The sequence below is a fragment of the Camponotus floridanus genome, unplaced genomic scaffold (genome assembly GCF_003227725.1).
Source record: "Camponotus floridanus strain SB8 unplaced genomic scaffold, Cflo_v7.5 scaffold23, whole genome shotgun sequence".
NCBI classification, from domain to species: Eukaryota; Metazoa; Arthropoda; class Insecta; order Hymenoptera; family Formicidae; genus Camponotus; species Camponotus floridanus.
The window spans coordinates 627,505-653,043 of NW_020229359.1; the positions used below are offsets into that span (position 1 = coordinate 627,505).

The following is a 25,539-nucleotide window of genomic DNA, read 5'->3' on the forward strand; positions in this document are numbered from 1 at the left end:
ATTAGAGCACACGGAAGTATATCATTTAACATAAAATTCGAAATTCTTTGGAATAAATATTAAAGAAATGTATTCGAATATACAAGTAGATTATCACAACAGATTTAATCGATGCAACTAATTATGATATAGCGATGATGTTGAGCACCGGCGCGGAAATATGCGAGAGGAATCTCGGTTCGTTTTCAATCACGTAAAAGCGAATCGATACGCGATAATAACGACGTATGTATACCTTCCATTACGTGAGATGCCTCCGACACTTTTTTCGCGCGCGCGACTGACACAATTGCGCGACAAAAACACAGAACGGTCCGAACGTATTTACATGACGATTACGCGACTTTGTTTTCATACTTCGAGAATCGCGAACGTACATTCACATTCCACGGTCACGCGACGTATCGAGAAGACATGAGTGTCTCGCCGTCTCGCGTGAAATGTGTCGTTTATGTTCGTCGCGTGAAGTGTGTCGTATATGTTCATCGTAACGTATTAAATCGCGCCAACATTTAGCGTCTTCTGCATGCGAAAGAGTATCTTCGCAGCTATTTCTCCGTCACATGTACAGCAGTTTGTGCGTCGTCGCAGGTATGTATATTTTATTGAAGATATATTATTTTTTTGCATTCTTATTACATTAAAAATATAGTGCTTTTGCATTATCTTTGTACGTATACATACGCAATTTTATATTTGGGTTAATAATTAATATTAAATTTCTATATACGTGTGTGTTTGAAACTATTATCTTTTTACTCTTTCATAAATATCTTTTTAAAAATAATATTTTTTCGAAAATTATGATACTTGTTATAATTATTTAATTATTTGCTACATGCGTGTGTATGTGTATACTTTTTACATTCTATGTATGGATACTTTTTCATTAAATATATCTAATATTTATTCCGAAATTATTATATACAATATTAAATATTAATTTTTAAAATAAAATATTAAATATATTACATTCTATACATATTTCTGGAGCATAAACTTCAGTCGATATATGATTGTTAGTCCGATATTACCGACGATCAGACATGTCAAGTTCTCTAATTTTTTAATTATCTTCGAGTCCTATCGATAATATTCAATACAATATATTGTAATACAATATAATAGATCTGTTCGTGTTGCTTTCCCTAAAAATTTTTGCATTTAAGATAAATATATATTTGAATGACAGAGAAAGAGAAAGATAGGTTAAAAGTGTAAGCAACGCGAATATACCTTACAATTTTTAGAATTTTTAATATTTTTTATTTTAATAGCTCTTCTTTGTTTTCTTAATTGCTAAATACAGCAATTAATTAATTATCATATATTTATAATCACTTATTATACTATTTAATTACAAATTAATTTAATTACAAATAATTATGTAAAAAATTATAATAAAAATTAAAAAATTAAAAATTAATTAAAAATAAATAAAAAATTAAAAGTTAATTTGATTCTATCATAATTTTAAATAAAAGTGTAGCATATAAATATATTTATAAAAATATTTATAAAAATATTTAAATAATGTTATTAAAGAAATTTAAGTATATTAGTGACTTACACGGTTATTAGTGACACTTACACGATTAGCTAGCTACTTACTTATAATAGATGATAAATATTTAATCCTTAATTTTAAACAAAATAAATGGAAATAAAAATCAATGTTTCGATCTATAATTTTAACTAAATTATGTTATGATTATATTAATTTCTAGTATGAACAATAATTATTTTATAATTATTTTGATTAATATATAATCTATATATAATTTTATATCTATGAATTGCATTATGCTCGCATATTAATCTTTGGCAATAATTTTATTTTTTAAAAAACCCTGAAAATTAAACGGAAAGGAAATTGAAATTAGCGGAATAATCGCTTTGACAAAATATATATAAGTAATTATTTTATTTTAAAAATGTTTTTTTATATACACATCACAGCATAACATACTTTACATTGAATGGATTATTTTGCATGCTATGTTGCATCATCAGTAAATTAAATTATATAAGCTCGAGTCGAGTGGCCATCATGCACACATGTGACTTTTAATTATAGTTTGTCGAAACCAGCAACGAGACAGTTTATTTTGTAATTTTTGCTGGTATCTCGAAGCATATAAGTCTGTCATTTCCTTCTCGCAATGCATAATGCACGACCAATGCAACCTGTAAATATCGTATTATAATAATCATTTATCGCAACATGACAAATTAACTGATAAAACGACGCATAATTAAAGGAGTAGCTTATAATCGAACATTAAATGACTTCGCGATTTTACTTGCTTATCATTATCTTTGATTATTAATGTAAATGTAAACGCATGCATATACAGTTTTTCTTCTCTTAAACTATATAAATAAAGAAGTATGTAAAATTACCCTAGGATAAAACGTCAATACGGGGAAGCTGTTCTTGTACACGTATTCGACGCCTTTTTTTAACGGACACCCAGCTTTGCTACCATCGGTGTTGTAAATATTTTCGCAGGCATCCGTTCCGTCAACTCCTATGAAGGGCACAGGTACATTGAAAAGAATCCCGCTCACTTCATTGAACAAACTTTCAATGTCTCTGTTGGGCACCAGTTTGATCTCTATCTTAGCGGTCGTTCCCTGTTTCAATATGCATGTCGGTTTATCGCAATCGGCCACGCTGATTTGCGAAGAATCCTCGAACGGAATTTCTGCAACAATAAAAAATTATATTACTATAGATAAATGAAATATTATAACTTTATTATTTTAATATCTGCTACATTTTGTTGCATAACGACATACATATAAATTTACATTATTTTATTATACATACATTATTTATATTTAGCATATAACATGTATATTATTTTTTTATTCGTCTAAAAATATAAGACAGAAATTAAAATAGAAGCGCGTTAAAAAAATATGCATATGTATATATTTACAAAATAATAAGAGTCCAAACATCAATAAGAATTTTTTGCAGCTTGAATGTAGACTACCTTGGAATGCTTGATCTCCTTCATCGAGAGATTCAAAGTCAGTACAGAATCAATAACAAGAACGAGAGAAAGCAATCAATTTGAATATTCTTAAATAACACGTCTCTCTTATTACTTCTTTCGTAAAATCTATTAATCTAAGGGGATACTTATTAAATTTCATAAACAATTAATTCTAATTTAATGATTAACTATATGCATTTTGAAAAATTTATTGAACAATAGAAAGAATTTTTATAAATCATCTTTATAAAATTAGTAGATAAGTTTAATTTCACAAAAACCATGATGTCAAAACATAAAAACGAAGTTACGTAGTTGATACTTGTAATTTTTTGCAAATCTTTAGTTGGAAAAGAATGATGAACAAATACATTAAAAGACAATGTGTACTTGTTTTTTACGATTATGTCTGCAACTGAAGGCCAATACTTAAATAGTTAAATATTACTCGCAAGAAAACACGATTCTAGAAAACATGAATAAATCAATAAAACATGAATATATCAATTCAATAAATATTTGTTGAATGTTTATTTTTTAACATAATTTTTATAATAAAATTTTTAAAATATAGTATTTATAATTTTGAATTTTTTAAATATAATTTTTATAATATATATTTTATAATTATTGCATGATAATAAACTGATAATTTTCACGTTAAAACAATTTTTTTAAATTCATATTAAAAGCATATACGATAAATTTAATAAAAACCAAATATGGTTCATAAAAACTTCGTTTAATAAAAAACCAATAAAAAATAATATACGTTTTTACAAAACGTGCACGTAATAAAGTGAACGCGTTAGTAGCACGAATACATTAAAAATGTACGTAATATTCCAACTATTAGCACAAATATTATGAAGTTTTTATATGGCTAAGAATCTCCAACTAAATTAACGGTATTCATAAATCGGTCAGTCGATAATCGATATTAATAGATTTATATACCTTATGCATATATACGCTTTTACGCTGTTTTTCTTGTTTTCGTCATCAGATATATCGACGAAAAATATTATCACTTGAAAATTTATACGAATAAAATATTAAAATTTTTAATGTTAATATAATATTGAAATTCTAATGATGTAACATGTCATAAATTAACGCTCACGTTAGTATTCCGCGCGTCACTTTCACCGCGTGTCAATTATGTTTCTCACAAGTAATTACACGGGTATTAATAACAATATTAAAGCTCGTTGCCTCGTTCGCATAGTGGCTTCGATAATTAGCAGTCATTAAGTGCATCATGGATTGATAAAATTAGAGAACACTAATTATAGAATACATCATGGCACGAGAGACAATCTTCAACATAATCGCTCGATGCTCACTCGCTCGACTCGCGTGATAATTTACCTCGGTGGTCTCGTCATCTAATAATTTCTAAAGGAAATTTCTGCTTGAGCAATTTGTCGTACAATTATATAGACATTATTTCCGTTGATGCAATCTCGAGAAAATTTATAGCAAAAAAAAATTATAATATTTTTTGAAAATCATATTGCGTGATGGGTTCTGCATTCTTTATAGAATGTTCCTAGAATGTTTTTGCAAACTTTCGCAATGTATTTTTATGAATTGTATTGCTAAAAGAAATTTTAATATGATAGGTCAAAGCTGTTATTCTTATATTCAAGAGAAAACATTGAACATAAAAAAGACTAACATTCAAACAAAATATTAAATATGAAAAGAAATATTATTTTGAAATATTATTAATTGATATCACGCTCGAAGATAAAATGTAATGTAAATAATTATTCGGAAAGAAAAGAATTATATATAATTATATTATAATAAAATTATATATAATTATATATAATTATATTTTTTTCTAGATAAACGTTAAATAATAATAATAAGTATACTCTAAGTCTTAAATAAAGATACATGTGCTTTTTTCTAACTATATTATTTTTATAATTTATATGTTTACATTTTTATCGATTTCATCATTTATGTTATTTTTTTGTTTCTGTATTTCTCAATTTTGATAAATATTGTTTATTAATCATTAGTCGTAAATCGAAACTTATTTTATCGTTAAACCTTTTCTTACTTTATAAATAGAGCATGTTTATAATTTCTTTTGAACCTGTACTTATATACAGTGTGAGAAGGGCAAATTATAATTTAAACTATAACGAAAATATTTACATATTTATATTGGTAAAGCATTTTTATAATTATAAAATGCGTTGGTAAATTTTGACAAAATTTTAGGAATATTATATAATAAAATTTCACCGCAACGTAACATCGAGAAAGTTTCACGAAGATGCTCTGATATTTATTGATAAGAGCTATGTAATTTTTAATCGACATCTTGAGATGTATAACCGTTTTAATAACACAATCGGCTTTTTGCAAATTCATATTTATTCCCACGAAAATTTTATTAATATGAAATACTTTAACCGCGAAATTCACAAAGAAAAGTTTCTCTTGCACGTTTGAAGTAATAGTTTCACTATTGATCATTTAATTATTTTCTAACAAGTTTTCATTTATTATCGCGTTATATACGTCTGATTATATTTTAGATGATGTATAAAAGCAAAATTGTCTCAAAAAATTTAAAAAACAGAAATAACATTACGATATGAAAATTTATGTTTTAAATATAATATATGAAAAATTGTTAAAGAAAAAGATTTGATAGACTAACTTGTGTGTTTTTATATATCAAAATATCGCATTTTACCAGTATCACATTGATTAACTGTGGTTGCACCGGCGAACACGACGAACGCCGCGAAAACGAGAGCCGTTTCCCTCAGCATCCCGGTGAAAGTATTGTTTCGTTTGCTTACTCAGAGAACCTTGCCAGCAGTACCTCCAATCAGACTTAGCTCTGACTCTCGACTGACAACTGTTACCTGCGAGCACAATGCTTGTCGATGCGTACATCAAACCCCTACTTATGTAGACTTTATCGCTTAGGAAGGGGACAACAAAACAGAGTCAAAGTCCGCGCGGATCATCCACGCACATCATTTATCATTATTATTAAAAATTTTTCTTTAGAAAAATTAATATTTTTTAAAACATTTAGTGAAATTAATAATTTATAAAATACATTAGGAAAATCATTTTTTTGCATAGAAATATACAAAAATGTAATTAAAATTAGAAAGAATGATAGCATATAGTATAAATCATCCGAGAATAAGATATTTATACATAAATATAATCATATATAAATCATGTATAATCATATATAATCATATATAAATATACAGAATTATATATAGAATTATAGAAAATATGTCTATATATGTTTCCATTTTCTTGTTTCATGTATAAAAAAATTAATAAAAATAATTTGAATATGATTGAAGGAATAATTTTTACATTTTTTTTAGAAAAAAACATTGAAAGAAATGTAGAAAGAAAGAAGAATTTTCGTATTATTTTTCCTATTTATATGAAATCATGTAAGATAATAAAAAAAGAGATTAAAGTTAGAAATTTCTATTTATGTTTCTATTTATGTTTCTATTTATGTTTCTATAAATAGAATATTATTTAATCTCTCTAAACAAACATATATATTTTTATTAGATGTTTTATTAAACATCTTTAAGAGTCCATCCAGGATAAAGAAATCCGCATATATAATCACACACATATATTTTATATATGTTTTTATTATATGTGTTTTATATATATTTTATATATGTATTTTATATATTTTATATAAATATGTGTGTGTGTGATTATATATGCGGATTTCTTTATCCTGGATTCTTTCAAAGATGTCACATCTAAAAATGTACATATATGTTTGTTTGCAGAGATTAAATAATATTCTATTTATAGAAACATAAATATAGAAATCTCTAACTTTAATCTCTTTTTTTGTCTCTTTCTGTTTCTTAAAAATGTATTATTTTTTAATTAATATAGATTATAAAATGCTCATGTAATATGAGTATTATATGAAGATTAAATAAATTAGATTTTATATTAATCGTAATATTCATGTTTAATTTTTATCAAAACTTTTTATATTTTTATAAGATAAGATTATTAAAAACAAATTACAGTTAGTCATCAACGCAAAGTTAGCTTTAATAACGCAAAGTTAGCTTTAATAATTAATCATTATTTAACTTGCGTAAAAATAGATAAATAAAAATAAATGAGAGACTATAATCTTTTTATTTAAATCCTAACTAGCAAACCAAGCTCTCAAGATATTTATAACATTAATAATTTCATTATTTAACTTGTATAAAAATAGTAAATGAAAGATTATGATCCTTCTATTTAAATCTTGATCAGCAAACCAGTTTTCAAGTTCATAAAACAAATCACGTATTTAAAGCAAAAATTTATAATCATCAAGTCTTGTGACTAATAAGATGTTTGAAACCAAACAAAATTTCCTTCTATACATAAAATTCTTCCATGTATAAAGATAACAGTAAAATATAAAGCAATATTTAAAAACTTTCCATTTAAATAATGCAGTATTTTTAAAAAGAATTAAAGCTGTCATTTCGTTAGTACTAACATTTAAAAATGAACATCACTATATGTTTAAAGATTAATCATCAGTTTTTATTAGAAATATTTATAATAAATAACTCGACAATTTTTTCACAAATACGCGTGAAAATATCATGCTTTAATCGGAACTCGCAGTGGTCGCTTCTCATAATGTGTTTGATTCCTTTTTTTCTTCCTTCATTTCGTTTACCTCGGCACAACGAAACGGAAATGAAACGGACCACCATGGTCACAAGAACAAAGCACCGGAAATTAAGAATCTTTGTCCACCATCTCGTCCTTTCCTTTCTCTGTCTCTATCTCCTCCTTCTCTTCTCTTCTCTCTATCTCTCTCTCTTTCTCTTTCTCTGCAGATAAGTCATCTTATTTTCAAATAGGAATCTCAATTAATGCTCGTAAATCGTACATTCTTAAAATTATTGTAGTCGCATTGACTTCATCGGTTGACGTATTTCCTCAAAACTTGGCACGCATACAAGATAGAAGAGCCCGATGCAAATCACACAGTCATACTCATTCATACATCATTCTCGAGATTTTATATTTAAATCAATCACTGGCAGGAGTCTCTCTCTCTCCCTCTCCCTCTCCCTCTCTCTCTCTCTCCCTCTCTCTCTCTTTCTCTTTTTCTGACTTGTAATAAAAATACTCGTAATCACGATCGGAATTTCCAGGCGCACGTAGTCAGTTCTAGTCATGGTTATTCCATTTATGCTTCGTTCACTCATGATATTATCATATCAAAGTACATATTGATTTTGTAATGTCTCTATTCTTGGAAAATTCTATTGCGGAAGATACAATTATATCGAATATGTAAATTGTATGCGATTTGATGGTTAATCAAAATTTTTTTTATAAAAACCGGTCTTCTTGTCATCCAACGGTTTAATAAAATATCATTCTGATTTACAACACATGTTATTTTGTATGATATGTACGTTTCACGATATTGAAATGATTGATATGAGATATTATTATGAATCACCATGTCAGTAGAATGAGTCAGGATAGTTATGAAACTTTTTTGAAATCACTCTTGTGTGACAATAAACAGACTCATCTCTGTTTGTCCATTTAGAAATAAATAGATATATGTATAATGTTCGTTCTATTTTCAATTTGTAACTATAATTTTTTTAACCGCTTTAAAAATAAAATATGCCTTGTTTGAAGAAAAAATATTATAAAAGAAATTTTTTACTTAAAATACATTTTGTTCGTTCTTTGAATTGCTTTAATTGTGAAAGAACAATAGCAGATTAAAATGTGCTGGCTGCACAATAAAATAGCGAGTGCTTTACATATTATATTACGAATGAAAAACTGGATTTGTTTATATTCTACTTTATAATAATGAAGGCGGAAAAAATATTGGTGTAATTACGCAAATATTATTAATAAAGGTCATGTTTGATTTAACGGAAAGAGATATTCTATATTCGAGACGTACAGCGCACAGTGATTAAAGTAGAAACCCAAAAGGAATATTGATTACTAACGCGGCAGTAACCTTGAAGGCAATTCCTAATAACAATTCTTAATGCTTTATATATTGTATATATGATGTGTACATAGAAATCTTTCTTAGAATATTTTCTTTCCTATTTGAAAATTATAACTATCATAACTTCTTGTCTTTTATATTAAAGAATTTTCATTATTTATAATTAATTAAAACTAGCATTAAATAAATTGACTTCTCTATATATTTATCAAAAAATATAATCAATATTTTTATTTAAAAGTGTCTGAATTATCATAAGTCCATTTATTATTTATATTAATAAACGAAAATGTATAAATATGTATCTATATAAGTTCATTTTTTTATTTCCTAAAGAATCTGACAGTTGAGTTTGTAAAATCATCAACTTTATATACGTATTTTACTTTATATATTATTTATTTTGAATGTACAATCATACTGAATAATTTATAACCACATAATCTTTTTTAATTTTTTCTAATTTGCTAATTTAAAAAATGAAATTAAATTTTATATATATATATATATATTAATTACAACATAAGATTTACTTAAATTCTGCAAGTTAATTTTATTAACATAATTTTACAAATATATTTTACAAATACTACTGCACGTATATGCATAATTATGGAAATGTTGATTATTAGAAGAGATATAAAAACAAGAAATGTCATCATTTATCGCATAAATATTTCTATTTTGCACATACATAAGGATAATGCTTAACGTATTAATATGAATTTGAAAATTTTTAATACGAAAATATATAATAAAGATACATATGCACGCACGCATGAATGCTAAGATATTTTATATGTTTTAAGTTATATTAAAATAAATATGTATTTAAATTAACTATATTTATATTTATTAAAATAAATATATATTTAAAATATGTACAATATTTTTTTATTTTTGCTTTTTTCTGTATGGGCTATTATAAATTGTTATGCTATCTGAAATTTTTAATTTATTAACTTGTGAATTCATATATTATTAAATAATAATGCCATTAATAAAAACACAATTATTTTATTAACGATACATAATATTACTGCTATAGAATCCTACATTATAAAGCTTATAGGTATATTATTAATATTGTTTACAATTTACAATACCGACTTGACGATCATGAACATCAGGGATGTGACACTTTTAGATATTTGTAAAATACATAAATAATTTACCAACATAATTAGTCATATATAAAATATTATGGAGTATGTACAAATGTAACGAAAAAGGAAGGAGTTATAAATGAGATATCTCATAAAAAGAAATACTAATACATACAATTGCTTTTAAGTATTTATGGCCAAATGTATTAAAAAGAAAATTATATTTTCTTTTTAATATTATAATGTTATTAATATTCGATTATTTATCATATATAAATATAAATATATAATAAATATATATGAATATACACAAATATATATATATATATATATATATATATATATATATATTTATTGAAAACTAAAATAATAATTAATATAAAAGTATATAAAATATTCTTATATTAAATCGTCAATTGTATATTGAATGAATAGATAAAATAATTTTCGCTTCGCTTTCTATAGAAATATCTGTTTAAAATTATATAAATCTAAAATTAAAATTATATAACTTTAAAAATAGGAATCTGTTATTTTTCTTTTTTTTTCTTAAGAAATATTTAATCACATATCTGTTTGCGATTGACTTTATCAATTTTAAGAAATTCTTTCTACTATTTTACTATTTTTTTAAATGGGACATAGAAATAATAGAGATTCTATGTATAAAGAATATATAATATAAATGCAAAGTTAATGTATAAAATAACTTACAAGTGCTATTAGCAATTGAAATATTATGACAGCACAAAAAATTTCTAGTATTATAAAGTCCATCCGCATAATAATACTGAATAATTTATTTATAATCCTGCTGTTCTTCCTTGTCGACGATAATCTGAATTGGCGGTTATAAGTCCATTTTCTTTAGATACTGCCGTGATTGCACTGCCAATTCCAGAAAAAGTGGTGACATTGTGTCCGATTTTCCTCAAATAATTTAAAGTTGGTGGACAAAAATCTTTTTCGTTTTGAACGTTCATAGGGAATAGCTGTAATTTTTCAATAATTTTCTTAAAACAAAATCCTTTTAATAATATACATATATGATATTTCGTAAATATGTATATAAATCTCATGATAAATGATAATATTCTCCGTCTAATGCTAGGAGATTTAATGTTCAATATAATATTCAACAAATAATAATGATGATTTTTTTTATGAATAAATCATTTCTAAATTCTATTGTATAAAAAAGAATTTCAGCTAAATATTAAACTATTTTATAAACTTATTTTTAATATAATCTTTGAAGTATAATTATTAAAATATTTAATATTAAAAAAATAATAGCGAGAACTTATTCATCAAATTGTTATTAATTGTTTATTATTTAAAGACAAATTAAAAAATTGAGTTTTATGAAATTAAAAATCGTCTTGATTAGATGAATTTGATTTTCCATTAAAAAGAGAGAAAGAGAGAGAGAGAGAGAATTGATCTTTTTTTCGTTGAAGTACTTATACTAGTCCAACTTACTTGATGATGAAGTCTACGTGCATCAATTGCCTCTTTTATATCGTAATTAAACCAAAGGTTTAGAGCCATACCAATCGCTACGCTGCTTGTAATTTTCGTGCCACCGGCTGCACCTATCACTAATCTGACGTTGTTATTTTGATCGACCTAAAAAAAATTGCATAATTTATATAAATAGTTTAAGTTAGACGTCTAAAATAACTCTTACACATTCCTATTCCTTGTAAATCTTAAGAAAAGCTCTTATAAACAGGAAATCTACTTGAGTTTCTATTTAATCCATCAAGTTGCGCGAGGGAACATTAGCGAGATTTCGAGCAGCGACAGCTGTCGGAGAATAATCTTGATGATCGCGTGCATTGCGAATTGCAATTATATCATTGAGCTGAGCGATTCTCAGAATCGATGGTCACGATTGTTAATTGTAACTATTACAATAAATCTTGGTGCGAAAAAAAGACGCGCATTAAAAGCATCCATTTTTCCATGAGTTTTTTCTCGAGTTTCAAGCTCTTGATAAATTTGTTAAACGCTCGCGTTTGCCACTAAATGGCTTACCACTATAGTCGGGCACATCGAACTCAACGGCCGTTTGCCTGGTCGGATAAAATTCGCCGGTGACGGCGGGAGTCCAAAGCCGTTGGTTATATTGGGTGAACTAAAATCGTCCATCTCGTCGTTAAATATTATACCGGTGGATTCTGAGCGTATCATTGCACCGAGCCTATTAAATAAAGATGTTTATAAATTAATAAAATATTATGCATTATTCCGCAAGATTATTGTTGATTTTCTCTCTGAATCGTTCTATTTTTAAGATGGATATAAACTGACACAGAAATGTATGAAAGACAAAAATGAAAACACAGAAATATATATGTACATGTATACATATACGTACACGTATATGTATATGTATATGAAAGCGAACCGATTTAACCGATTTTTTTTTCAATTTTAACACGTCTTTGTGTTAAATCTTTATAATCCATAGCGTAAAAAAAGTGCATTTTGCGCACTCATCTTTACTACTATTAAAAAGATACTAAAAACTGAGTAACTGATTTTCTTTTAGAATTAAAATAAAAATATATTGTTCATTTTTCTATTTCATTATAAATCTAAAACAATATTATTAAAATAATATGATATCAGTTGCACAAATAATTTAATGTAAATATTTCATTTTAATTATGAATTAATTTGCAAGTATTATACAGCTTAACTAATTTACTTACACCTGATTAATGGTCGATGTAACGGAGACAGCGGAGCCGTCAGGAGCAAGAACGGAAACGTGCGCAGTTCCTGAATCCACGGCTGTCTCAGTAACAGCACCATATTCCTCAGGATCTTGAGACGTACGGTCATCCTTTATCCTTTTTTTTATTATTTCCGCATAATCGTCGGATGTTAAATTGGTGAGCAACGTGTCTACAAAATAAAAATTCCATCGCAATTTGAGCGCTTATTCGATTAATAGAGTTCAAGTTCAAAAAGATCGCAGAAAAATTCAAATATATTTCAAACGCTGGACTCTGTTAAATACATATTACGTGACGAAACATATTATTGATAGTTATCTAGCAATTATTTCAAGTCTAATATTTAAGTCTTTATTAGTATTTATTAAGTGTAATAATTTGACGCAACAATTTTCCGAGAAAAAAAATGTGCTGACTCAATACGTATAAAGTAACGTGAACGTACAAAAAATTATTTGCCTTTTTAATTCTCGACTAAGTTCCATAACATACATATAAAGTTATATAAGAAAACTGTTTTTATCTATAAAATACCTGAATTTTTATGAAAATATATTTGGAGTAAATATAAATGCAGTAATTTCCATTAATAGAGATAAATAAATTATCTATTTCTATTAATTGAAATGATCACATTCACATTTACTCTAAAATAACTAATTATCTCTATTTATAATAATAAATTAATAATAATTTTTATTTTTAATCTCTTCCCTCCCCCCCCCCCTCTCTCTCTCTCTCTCTCTCTCTCTCTGGTAGATTTTAATATTATTTATCAAACATGATAAATAATATTAAAATCCATCAATCCAATAATTAAAATAAATTGATATAATAATAATTTTTCACATTTTCTTATAAATAAATTAACATTTCTTAAAATAAATTAATATAATAATAATTTTTATTTTTTAATTTCTTTCTCTCCCCCTTTTTTCTCTGATGGATTTTAATATTATTTATCAACATAATCATACACATATTTATGCAATCTCACCTAAGCCATCGACGAAAGCAGGATCTCCCAATTCGGTTCTTCTTGCATAAGCCCACTTGAAAGTTTCTATTATACGTTGCCACATTATATTTTCATTATTGACCGGTAGCAATCGACGAAGGATGTTCATTATAAACATCAAGATTGCACCAGAACCTGGCGGTGGAGCGCTATAGATTGTCAGATTTCCCATTTTTAATGCGACCGGTTCTCTCCATACGGCTCTATAAAAAATTTTTATTATCGATACGCTTTTGCTGTTAACATCCTTCTCGTATGCTCGTCTAAAGTCTTGAATCATAATTACATGTATATTTACTATCGTCGACAGATTTATTAATAATGCGAGAATGTAATAAAAGTAATCAATGAGAGAAGAACTTCAGCATTTGCAATAATTTATTTAATTTATTTTTATTCTTATGATATCGACAATATCATCTGTTTTTCTATAATTTTATCGGCTTTAATTCTATATAGATAATGATATTTGATATTATTTCAATTAACTAACGCATGTTTATATATGCTTAATTAATCAATTTGTTAATATTGAGTTACAATATATGGGACTCATCATTTTAGTTAAGATATTTCGCTCGCGAATAATTATTTTGGCAATTTTATTTATGAAGTACACGATTTCCATTATTATTATCGTTGCGGTATGTTTATCTACTATCGCACATTTTTTACATTCTTTTGTAAAATTTTAATTCCATAGAAATGATCATAAATTTGTAATTATTTTTTATCTTTTTTGATATAGCAGGCAAATTTTTTGCTGAATATTTTTGAAAACCGAAAATATTCGAAATCTCATTAAAAGAAACGCTCACCTGTATGCTGCAAAATCCTGTTTCGTGATTATCCCGTTAAACGCTTTAATCTCCTCGACTAAATTATCAGTAATATTACCTTTGTAAAATATATCAGCACCATACTCCGAAATTAGTTTCAGAGTCTTTGCAAGTTGTGGTCTTTTTATTCTATCACCTGCCTACAAACAGATATAAAATTTAGATGTTATTTTTTATAGCTTTTCCTTTACAAAACATATCAGAAGAGAATTAGAGGAAAAGATTTGAATTCTATACAAGATAAAAATACAAGATAAATTTTTTAAAAATACAAAATAAATTTTTTATATTTAAATTGTTTTAGCTTTTCCTGCACAAAATATAGATAACAGAAAAATCAGAGGAAGAATTTTGAGTCACGCACAAGATAAAAATACAAGATAAAAAGTTATAATGAAAAGTTATAAAATAGATTCTACTCACAACCCACACTTTATTGGTATCAGGATTTATGAGTATTTTCGCCAAACTGCTCTCATTCTTTATCATAGGCTCCTTTTCTACTAAATACGCAGCAAGATAATCATTGATGCGAGATCCAGTCTCGCACAATTTAATTGTAGGCGCAAATAATTCAGACCATAGTAATCTTCCATATTTTTGATGTGCTTCCCAATAGCCCATAAGTTCACCTGGGACAGCAACTGCTAGTCCACCTGTTTGATAACGCGCAATTTATTTATTGTTAAGCACAAAAAATAATGAAAAATTTTATAATTAACTTATAATTGACAATAATTTTTACAAGCTTTAATGTAAACATATAAATATTGATAACGACTTTAATATGAATAGAATCTTTTACCATACATAGCTAGATGAGCATTGCCATCGTACATATCCTCCGTTGCAGCCATTGGAGCGGTTTCTCTCGCATCCAGATAATCTGCCGTTTTATTTTTCGCATCCCATATCGTCATAAGAAATCCACCACCCAATCCCATACTTTAAATCAAAACAATATATATAGATATGTTTAAATATATTTTTTATTTGCAAAAGAATTATATAGAATTAATAAAATTGTATTAATGTAGATAAGTATATGAAATGGAGACAATAAAAGTAAAGAAAATTGTACAATACCTATGCAAGGACGCAACACCTTCGCAAAGAAGCGCTGCTATCGCCGCATCCACTGCCGAACCATTCTTATCTAAGATATTGGCACCAATTTGTGCGCATTCCTGACCGTTTGTCGTCACGGCACCCTGTTTATAGAAAAAGCTTCAATAAATATAAAAAAGATTCAAAAATTCGTCATCACTCCTTATTTTGCATTTTTCTCCAGCTAGTCGAATATTTGTGAGAAAATAATAAATTAAATAAGCTATTAAAAATTCATAATAATTTTAATATCTTTATAAAATATCTAATAATAATATATATTTTTTTTAAATATATACATATATTTTTTAGATACACATTACGCTTATTCTTCATTATTATCTCATATAAAATTAAATTCTAAATGTAATTCATTTCATATTATTGATGATATGTAGAAATGTTATTTTAGAGAAAGTCTTCTTCTTTTCGCGACATCAAATTTCAGAAAAATAAAATAACTATATCTAAAAATACATTTTTTTCTTTTGTTCAAATGTTATCAATTTTTTAATCAGATTATAACATAAAATAATTGATTATAAATAATTGATGAATAAATATTACCTTCTTATATTTACCCATCTTGGAGTCACTAATGAACTTTGAGCCGCATTTGACAAATTTGGCATTTGAGTCGTCAGCAAGAGTTTTGCGCGTCAGCAAAATTGCTATTATTGCTACAAAAATAGCCACAACTACGACCGCAGTCACGCCAAATATAACCAACTTTTTCCTTTTGATTCTGCACAAACCATGTAAAAATATAAACGTTAAAAATTAGATTTTTTTATAATTGTTTTAAACAATTTATTCTTTCGACGATAGAAAATTAATCGGAATTGTTGCGGCTGTTTCATGGAAATTCACGATTGAATATTGCGACAATCACCAGCAGAACCGACTACACATGCATTCTTTAATTGTAGATATTGCAAACTTAATCGAACCTCGCGCACACGCATATGTGTGTGTATATATGTATGTGCTGATATTCAATATTAAAAATTTTTATTTGACGTTGCTTCTATCAACGGCCATACATGCGTAAATTAATATCCCGCTAAACAATAAAAAACCTGGTCAACATATGTTAATAAATTATGTTATGTACGCTAATATTTATTATCAGATGCATTTTCTTCTTTTGGCAGGGATATATCATCGCAATGCATATCGAATTATTATCGATTGATAAAAAAGATTAACTGCATAATATGTAGTAGTAATCGTAAAACAAAAATCAGTGATGCTTGAAGCTTCTGCCGGTACAGATCTCGTGACCGTGATTACGCTCTGATGGTTTGCCGTGACCGCGTTTATATTTGCGTCACTGTTATCTCTATTAGTCGCAATAAAATATAATTATAATAAGATGACATAATGGAAATAGTTTTACATTGTGTCCTATAAATTTTGTAATTCTTTTTTACAATATAAAATAATTTCGCACATAATATGTATATAGTGTTAATTTTGTTAATAATTAAAATTTGAACGGAAAATGTGATCATACATCGAAATAAATCATGATAAAGTTAATAATCGCTAAGAATACATTATAATTGGCAACAGATTGCAAATGTAGATTAAAAATTATTTTATAACCATTTTATAAGCACGATTAACATAATTTATGATGGATAAAAATTAAAATTAACTCGGTTTATACAAGTGAATATGTATATCGCGTGAAAGATATTAGTGCGATCATGCATCATATTACTGTCACTTTTATTATGTTGATTCAAGAACATAGTCTAGTTATCATCATTCATATAATCGCAGATATATATACGTATAAGACATGCGATTTACTATGCGATTCGCTGAGAGATTGCGTAACACATGTATACTTCATTCAATAAATTCATAGCTTACAAGCAACATCGAACTATGTCTTTAAAAGTTGTACTTTTATTAATTTCATGATGTATATGATTTAAAAATATGAATTCCAATTATGAAAAATACAAAAGAAAAACATATTTTTGTCAATCAAGTTTCACATTTAATAATTTAATTAATTTGCGAAATTTGATTAAATTTATACACATATATATATTTGTATACAATATCTAATTTACACGTTTTCTTTACTGAATAATTGATTATCGCACACAGATACACATACACGCGATAACACATAAATATATTGTTAAAAGCACTTTATCTCTACCCGTCGATTTCTATCATATAAATGTGCAATAAAAAGATATTACATAGGGGAATTAATGCAACAGACGTGTTTCATGTAGATAAAGAAAAATTTTTATCAATATAACGATCTCGTAAATGTGAATTAAATATCTTTAATCAATGTTATTGAACAATGCTAATCTTCTGAAGCAGAATTATTTTTTTAAATAAGTATGATTTATAGAATATATTTATTTTAGAAGTACTATTTGATAATATCAGAGATGGCAAATTATTATTGTACCTGGATGTATTATATAATGAAATTTTTAATAAAGAAATATACCGTGTTTTTCTACAACTCAAACATTTTTATTACGTTCATGTGATTTTGAATAGAATGTTTTACGTAATTATAAATATTTGGTTAATTACAAGTGTAAGATTTTTATTTCGTATATCATAATATGAGACATTCATTTCATCCAGACATTCATTCAGTTATGATATTTTAACTGATATTATAGATAAGAAGATTATAAAAAAGTAAAATTAATTATAAATATTACTGTTATAATACTTATTTTTATACTAATATTTATTTTTGTAATATTTATATATAATTTATTATAAAATGAAATTAATTATACAATAATTTAATTTAAATTAATAAGATATATTTGTAATAATATATTTTTAACACGTTTTTAATAATTTTTTAATAATATAATTTTATTTAAATTATTAAAACATAATTAAAATAAATATATTATTTAAAAAATTTAAGAAACTTTTTATTTTGATTAAATATATTAAAAAATATTTTTTTAAGATGAGTATTAATGATTCGTTAACCGCGATAAATTGAAACAATAATTGTTAAAGGACTGTTAATGGATCGATAAATTAAAGAAAATTTAAGGATTTTCTTGGAAATAAAATCTTCTTTGCTGAACTTTGTCAGTGAATTCATTCTTGACATTCTGAACAAAAATATATTAATAATAGCTATATGCAAATAAATTAAAAATATATTAATAATAACTATATGCAAATAAATTTTAAATCTTTCTTTATCTATATAATTATCTATTTTTTATCTATTCTTTATCTATATAATTAACATAAAGTTACAGTTAGTTATCTTTATTATGCAAGCGACGCAATAAATAAGTATTACTGTAGAAAATACAATACTTCTGAAAAGATGTGAAATTAAATGGCGCCTTCAATGAAAATATTTTTTTAATATTTCTCTCTTTCATTCTATCTGAATATTTCTCTCTTTCATTCTATCTGATTTAAGATTGCGATAAATAACTCGTTCGTATTTACGCGCATATGATGACGTTTTACGTGCGATTGCGACCCAGCGTCTTAATTGCACACGATTACATTTTTGCCAATTACTCGAGGAATTAGTGCATACACTGTATCATTTTCTGTTATCACAATTTTTCTCTTGAAAATTAATAATTATTTTTTTAATTTTTTGAGAAAATTAAATATCATAATGAAAATTGTTTTTTTTTTAAATGGAACATTATATAAGAAAATCACTTTTATTATCAAAATTAAATTTCTATGTAATAAATGATAAATCCAAGATATTTAAAGAAGAGTAAATTAAAAATTTCATGTACAGATGAATAAATTAATTTATTCATTGGAATTTTATTTATAACGAATATTCGTCTAAAGATATTTCGTTGTTATCAAGATAAAAAAGATAAACATTACGAAAAAAGATAAAGTAGAATATATTTAATTGTGTGACTAATCGTCGAAATTTATTAAGCATTATGATAGCTTCACTCATAATTACAACTCATATTTACAAAAAAAACGTACAAATTACAACTCATATTTACAAAAAAAACGTACAAATTTTTACTCCTTTAAGAAACTCCTCGCAACTTTATGTAAATATTTGATGTGGAAAACTATTTTTAGAATTTCCATTTCGTCATTAATATTATCACGCCAATTTAGCATTGTCTTTTGCATGTTTAGTGTATAAGTTTAATATTATTTTACATGTTACATATATCTAAGAAATATTCAATCAACAAATCAATTGACAAATTAAATATAGTATAATTATGAATTTGGTAAATGTGTATATTAGAAGAGAACAAATAAATTATGTTAAAAATGATAAACTCATCAAACACATTTTTAAGTAAATCACAAATATTTTTATATCGGTAGATCGATAACACTGTTTAAGCATCACACATTTACAAACTAAAATTTTCTGATAATGTTAATTTTAATTATCCCATATATCAAAACATTTTTTACATAGCTATGCTTTCACACAGATGACACGTTGCACAAATTTATATTTCTTTTTTTATAAGCTAATAGGATTTAGGTAATATCGAATTGCGCAAAATTGACGACTTCAGCGAGGTATTTTGCTTACTACATGCACCTTTGCAGAATGATAATGAAAAGAAAGTATACCGACCCGATCATGTTGTATAGCGAATGTAACGCAGCGCGAGCGACCAGCCTTGACTAAACGTTTCTCTAAGCCGAACGTTTCTCTTATAATGATACCATTTCTGCCTATTCATCCCCACTTATTCGTTTAAAATTCTAAAAGTCGAAACGTTAATTAATTAAGAGTGAACATATTGCAATGTGATAAGACAAATATAATAGAGATAAGTATAAATGATTAATAAAATATATTAAGATAACAACACAATCAATGTTAATTGTTTGATTGAAAGTTTGATTGAACAGATAATATAATTAATATTTATTGGTATTTCAAAATTTTTGCGTACAATCAATTTAATTTATGATTTATACATGTTCTAAATTTTTGAAAAAGTTTTTCTCTCTTATGTATAATATAGTTTATTAAAAACTGAGATATTTTTTCCTTTTTAATTAATGTCAATCAACTTAGAAACGAAATATGACATTTTACAGTTGCATATTACGATTTGAGAAAATGTACAATACTATAAATATGACTATTTTCATCTTACTTTTATATTTTATATTAAATTTTCATGTTAGTGAAATAAATTAACTTCCAACATAATAAATGAAGTAAACTATTTGTTTTTATATATCATCATTATGAATCAAAATTAAGCAATATTAGAATAGGGATCTATTTACAGTATCCAATATATAATGAATAATATTTTAAATCAAATAATTTTACAGTTTAATTGTTGATTTATATAAAATATAATATGATAATACAAAATATATTTTATTTTATAAAGCAATATTTGTGTATATATTTAACTACAATTTATGTATTATATTTTCCAGTCTCTTAAACTTGTATAGGATTTTTCTTCAAACAAAAGAATGTCGAGAGATTATCATACATGCGTTATATAAATCAAGGATCGTCATACATGCGTTATATAAATCAAGGAAGTACAGGAACGTTCTCTGATAATTTCAATTATTCCAGTAATAACAATTTTTTTTCTTAAAAAGTATATTTTTCATATTTTTATATTGCATATATTATCATAATTTCTATTTAATTATGAATATATTGTATATTATATAATTATAAATGCTGTATATTGCTTGCAATATTGTTCCAAGAATAATACACATTGTAACGAGGTAAACAATACATATAGCAGTGATAATAATGTAAAGCAAAATAAATGCACAAATTTAAAAAAAATATATAAAATATATAATATATAAAAACATAGAAATAAATACAATATAAAAATTAAAATAGTAGAATGTTAAATTTAAATATTTAAGAAAAAAATCAAATCTAGAACATTTATTTAAGAGATTAACTGCGTATTTAGTATTAAATGAAGAAAACGGGGAGACAATCTTTATTTTTTATATATATGTTTAATGCAAGTATGAAAAGATCCTGTATAACTTCTAAAAATTATTATTTATTTAGAAATTTTTAGAAACTTAAAGAAATAAAATGGGAAGAAAGTTATACAATGTATGCATGTCGTCTGATTAATTATTAAAATCAGAGTAATTTATATAATTTAATACAACTTGTGTGTGATATATACATAATTTAATATGTAATTTATACAGAATACATCAGAAATGTTTTACTTCCAATTTAGATATTTTCAAACGCATCGTATCTAAATATTCACGCATCATGATTACTGACAAATTGACAATTTTAATAATTTGACAGCTGTTTGACTAATTAAGACACAAAAAAATGATGACATCATTTTTTATCTCCTGTTCAATAAAAACATTGCTAATTCTTTTCGAAATTAACAATCATGATACATGAATATCTAGACATTACATAAAAATTCGACTTGAAAATGTCGAACTTGGCTTCCGGTCGAAAGTAGAAAGGTATTTCTGACACGTTTATATCCCCACAGTTATATCGCGCATGCGTGAAGGAGTGAGTCTTTCTAACCATTGCTAGGGAAATGCGTTGTCATGTTCGTGTCTGCGCATTGGAACGAAAAAGTGGTGAAGTTTGGTGACTGAAAAGGAAAACGGCGGAGTCATTTCAAGCTTCTTACAAAACGGTGCTTGTTTCGAACGGCTGAGACAATGTCGGCAAGATACGACAGAGCGATCACAGTATTTTCACCGGACGGCCATCTGCTCCAGGTGGAATACGCTCAGGAAGCTGTCAAAAAGGGGTCGACAGCGGTACGCTAAGTTCAACATAACCTCCCTCCTATCTTGAGAGATCACTTTCCATGATTCTACTTGGCTCTCTTTTATTTATCTGCCTAGAATCATCTTATTATTGTACAAACAAATTTTATTTCCAATTAAACCATTTAATTTCGATTTAACTCGCGTATGACTTTGCGTATTTTCTGAGTTAGGTTAGGATAACCAGCTTTGTCAATATATTATTGTCACTATAATATTACATTTCTATCATATCATATATATCTATTATTATATGTAAGATAAATATCCATGTCATTTTCAAATCGTGAAAAATTGCAAAATACTTAATAAATGATATAAATTTCAGCTCTATATAACATTGTTAATATTAAAATTTTTTAATATTTTCTTATTTTTTATTTTATTCATATGTGTGAAAATTTTTTTGTAAGGTCGGTGTACGTGGCGCCGATGTAGTAGTTTTAGGCGTCGAGAAGAAATCTGTCGCTAAATTACAAGAAGAACGTACAGTGCGCAAAATATGTCTCTTGGATGATCATGTAATTATGGCCTTTGCAGGTACTGTATACATCATTGATATAAATATTGATTTTCCGTATCTATATAAAATATATAAAATAGTATATAGAAATATATAGAATAGTTACTATTCTTCTTAATAGGTTTAACTGCTGATGCAAGAGTATTAATCAATCGTGCACAAGTTGAATGTCAGAGCCATAAGTTGACCGTAGAAGATCCTGTTACCTTGGAATATATTACGAGGTATATCGCAGGTATGATTAGAATTTATATAATGTTTAACAGAAAATTAAAATTATTTAAAATAATTATTACTTTATTATAATTATCATTATTTTCATAATTATTTATAAATATTATTAATTATCATTTGTCAGAATTATGATTATTTGCAGGCTTAAAACAAAAATATACACAGAGTAATGGCCGTAGACCTTTTGGAATATCTTGTTTGCTAACTGGATTTGATTATGATGGTGTACCACATCTCTATCAAACAGAGCCATCAGGGATATATTATGAGTGGAAGGTACATCAAGATAAAATTAGTTTCTTTTTAATAAAAAATATTTCTTTTATTATAAAATATTTTTAAAAAATTTTTCTTTTATTATATTTCTTTTTAATAAAAAAATAATTATTTTAATAGTTAAATTTATATCAAATGTTTCTTTCTCATAAAGGCAAACGCTACAGGACGCAGCGCCAAGACTGTACATGAATTCTTGGAAAAATATTATACTACAGAGGAAGTGTCGACAGAAAGAGGTTGTATAAAACTGGCGATTAGGGCATTGCTTGAAGTAGTTCAATCTGGACAAAAAAATTTGGAAATAGCGGTAATGCGACGCGGACAGCCACTACAGGTACATCTGCAATTTTTGCTAAATTATGCAAATATGTTTTGAACAAAAATATAAATATCTCTTTTATAAGGTATTATTCGACAATATTACAATAATTTTTTAGATGTTGGATACGGACACCATAGGTGAATATGTAACAGAAATCGAAAAAGAGAAAGAAGCAGAAGCAGAAAAGAAAAAGCAGAAAAAGTGATGCTTTTGCCCATTTTGCACTTCTATTGTATCATTAATTTTTCTTATAAAATAAACATACTGGAAATAGGAAAAAACTGATGGAAAATGAAACGTGATAAAATCGTGATTTCCTTATAATTTATATTTATATTTACTGTCACAAAACTATGTGAAATGTACATATAAAACGCCAAGTTTCAAAATTTAAATTACAATAAATTTTAATTACATTACATTATAAAGAGAATGATCATAGTGTTTTATAAATTGTTTTCAGCAATAAATTAAATTTCACGCATCTGTATACAAAGTATTAATATTGTTATAATAATTATTACAAATGTTCTTTTGTTTACTTCTTATAGATTGTCTTTTTTTAAAAGATATATTTTAATACATCATTGTGTGAATAGAATTTTTAGTATTGATAAATTTCTATAAATTTCAGCTGAAAAAATTAAAAGATTCAACAAACAAAACAACTAAATCTATACATTTATTATATTTTTCAATAATTTAATATAAAAAAAACTTTTATTCTGGAATGTACTCTGGTGAAAGAGATCTCCCACGATGATTAAATACTTGAAAGGATGGTAAATTTCGCAGTGTTTCCCAAGATTTATTCTCCAAATCAACAACCGCTCGAATTTCTTTAAAATCACCAGCAATGTACATAACACCATACATGACGATAAATAAACTAATTATACCTTGAATTAAAATCTGTAACAATAGTAAAATAACATTATACGCTAATAATATACATTATTCGACACAAAAACACTTTTATTAGATTTATCAAATTTAGTCCATGTACAGCAATTAATAATTTTTCAGTAAGAAACAATAATTAATTATTATTAACTTACATCAATTGGTAAAGTAGTAAATTCCTGTTCGGTGATTCGCAAATAGGATCGATCTGCAAACAAAATTTTATCTTATTCGTTTTAATTGTATTTTAACTTTTTTGTTCTTCTTTCTCAAAAGTTACATATTAATCTCATTATAAATACAAAAAAAGCAAATCTATAATTCCTCTGTAAGTTAACATCAATTTAACCTAAAAAGAAATATCAAACACGTTGAGGAAAAAAATAGAAGAAACAGAAAGCAAATACTCACGTTGGGCGGCGGAATAAGCCGCATGTAATATAGACATAGTTCCTATAAAAGTTATAAATTTATGCATAGTCGTAGCAGACATGTTGAAGAATAAATATCACAGATTACATATATCAAGTGTTTTGCAAGGCTGCGACATGCGACACTACATGACAACGATTATCGATTATATTTCTAGTTATCTCTAAGCAGGATTGCTTCTCTCTC

The 25,539-nt window shown here is 26.0% G+C and overlaps 4 protein-coding genes across 4 annotated transcripts; 1 reads left to right on the top strand and 3 right to left on the bottom strand.

Annotated features, from left to right (window-relative positions):
• The first annotated feature begins 417 nt into the window (after positions 1 to 417).
• LOC105250728 (proteasome subunit alpha type-7-1) lies at positions 418 to 24,299 on the top strand. The gene is made up of 7 exons (XM_011256977.3): positions 418 to 591; positions 22,372 to 22,651; positions 23,074 to 23,200; positions 23,305 to 23,418; positions 23,560 to 23,693; positions 23,848 to 24,030; positions 24,134 to 24,299. The coding sequence occupies exons 2-7, from the start codon at positions 22,550 to 22,552 to the stop codon at positions 24,221 to 24,223; spliced, it is 750 nt and encodes a 249-aa protein (XP_011255279.1). The 5' UTR covers positions 418 to 591; positions 22,372 to 22,549; the 3' UTR covers positions 24,224 to 24,299.
• Positions 1,934 to 5,925, bottom strand: LOC105250726 (NPC intracellular cholesterol transporter 2 homolog a). The gene is made up of 3 exons (XM_011256975.3): positions 5,725 to 5,925; positions 2,404 to 2,708; positions 1,934 to 2,187 (listed from the first exon to the last, which is right to left on the bottom strand). The coding sequence occupies exons 1-3, from the start codon at positions 5,801 to 5,803 to the stop codon at positions 2,104 to 2,106; spliced, it is 468 nt and encodes a 155-aa protein (XP_011255277.1). The 5' UTR covers positions 5,804 to 5,925; the 3' UTR covers positions 1,934 to 2,103.
• Positions 10,857 to 20,544, bottom strand: LOC105250727 (glutathione hydrolase 1 proenzyme). Its single transcript, XM_011256976.3, has 11 exons — positions 20,472 to 20,544; positions 16,427 to 16,604; positions 15,839 to 15,963; positions 15,558 to 15,697; positions 15,176 to 15,408; positions 14,732 to 14,892; positions 13,893 to 14,116; positions 12,869 to 13,064; positions 12,189 to 12,354; positions 11,631 to 11,777; positions 10,857 to 11,140 (listed from the first exon to the last, which is right to left on the bottom strand). Exons 1-11 carry the CDS (start codon positions 20,477 to 20,479, stop codon positions 10,952 to 10,954), a joined length of 1,767 nt encoding a protein of 588 aa, XP_011255278.1. The 5' UTR covers positions 20,480 to 20,544; the 3' UTR covers positions 10,857 to 10,951.
• Positions 24,300 to 24,540: 241 nt separating the features above from the next.
• LOC105250725 (membrane magnesium transporter 1) lies at positions 24,541 to 25,513 on the bottom strand. The gene is made up of 3 exons (XM_011256973.3): positions 25,333 to 25,513; positions 25,077 to 25,129; positions 24,541 to 24,930 (listed from the first exon to the last, which is right to left on the bottom strand). Exons 1-3 carry the CDS (start codon positions 25,412 to 25,414, stop codon positions 24,739 to 24,741), a joined length of 327 nt encoding a protein of 108 aa, XP_011255275.1. The 5' UTR covers positions 25,415 to 25,513; the 3' UTR covers positions 24,541 to 24,738.
• Between the last annotated feature and the right edge of the window lie 26 nt (positions 25,514 to 25,539).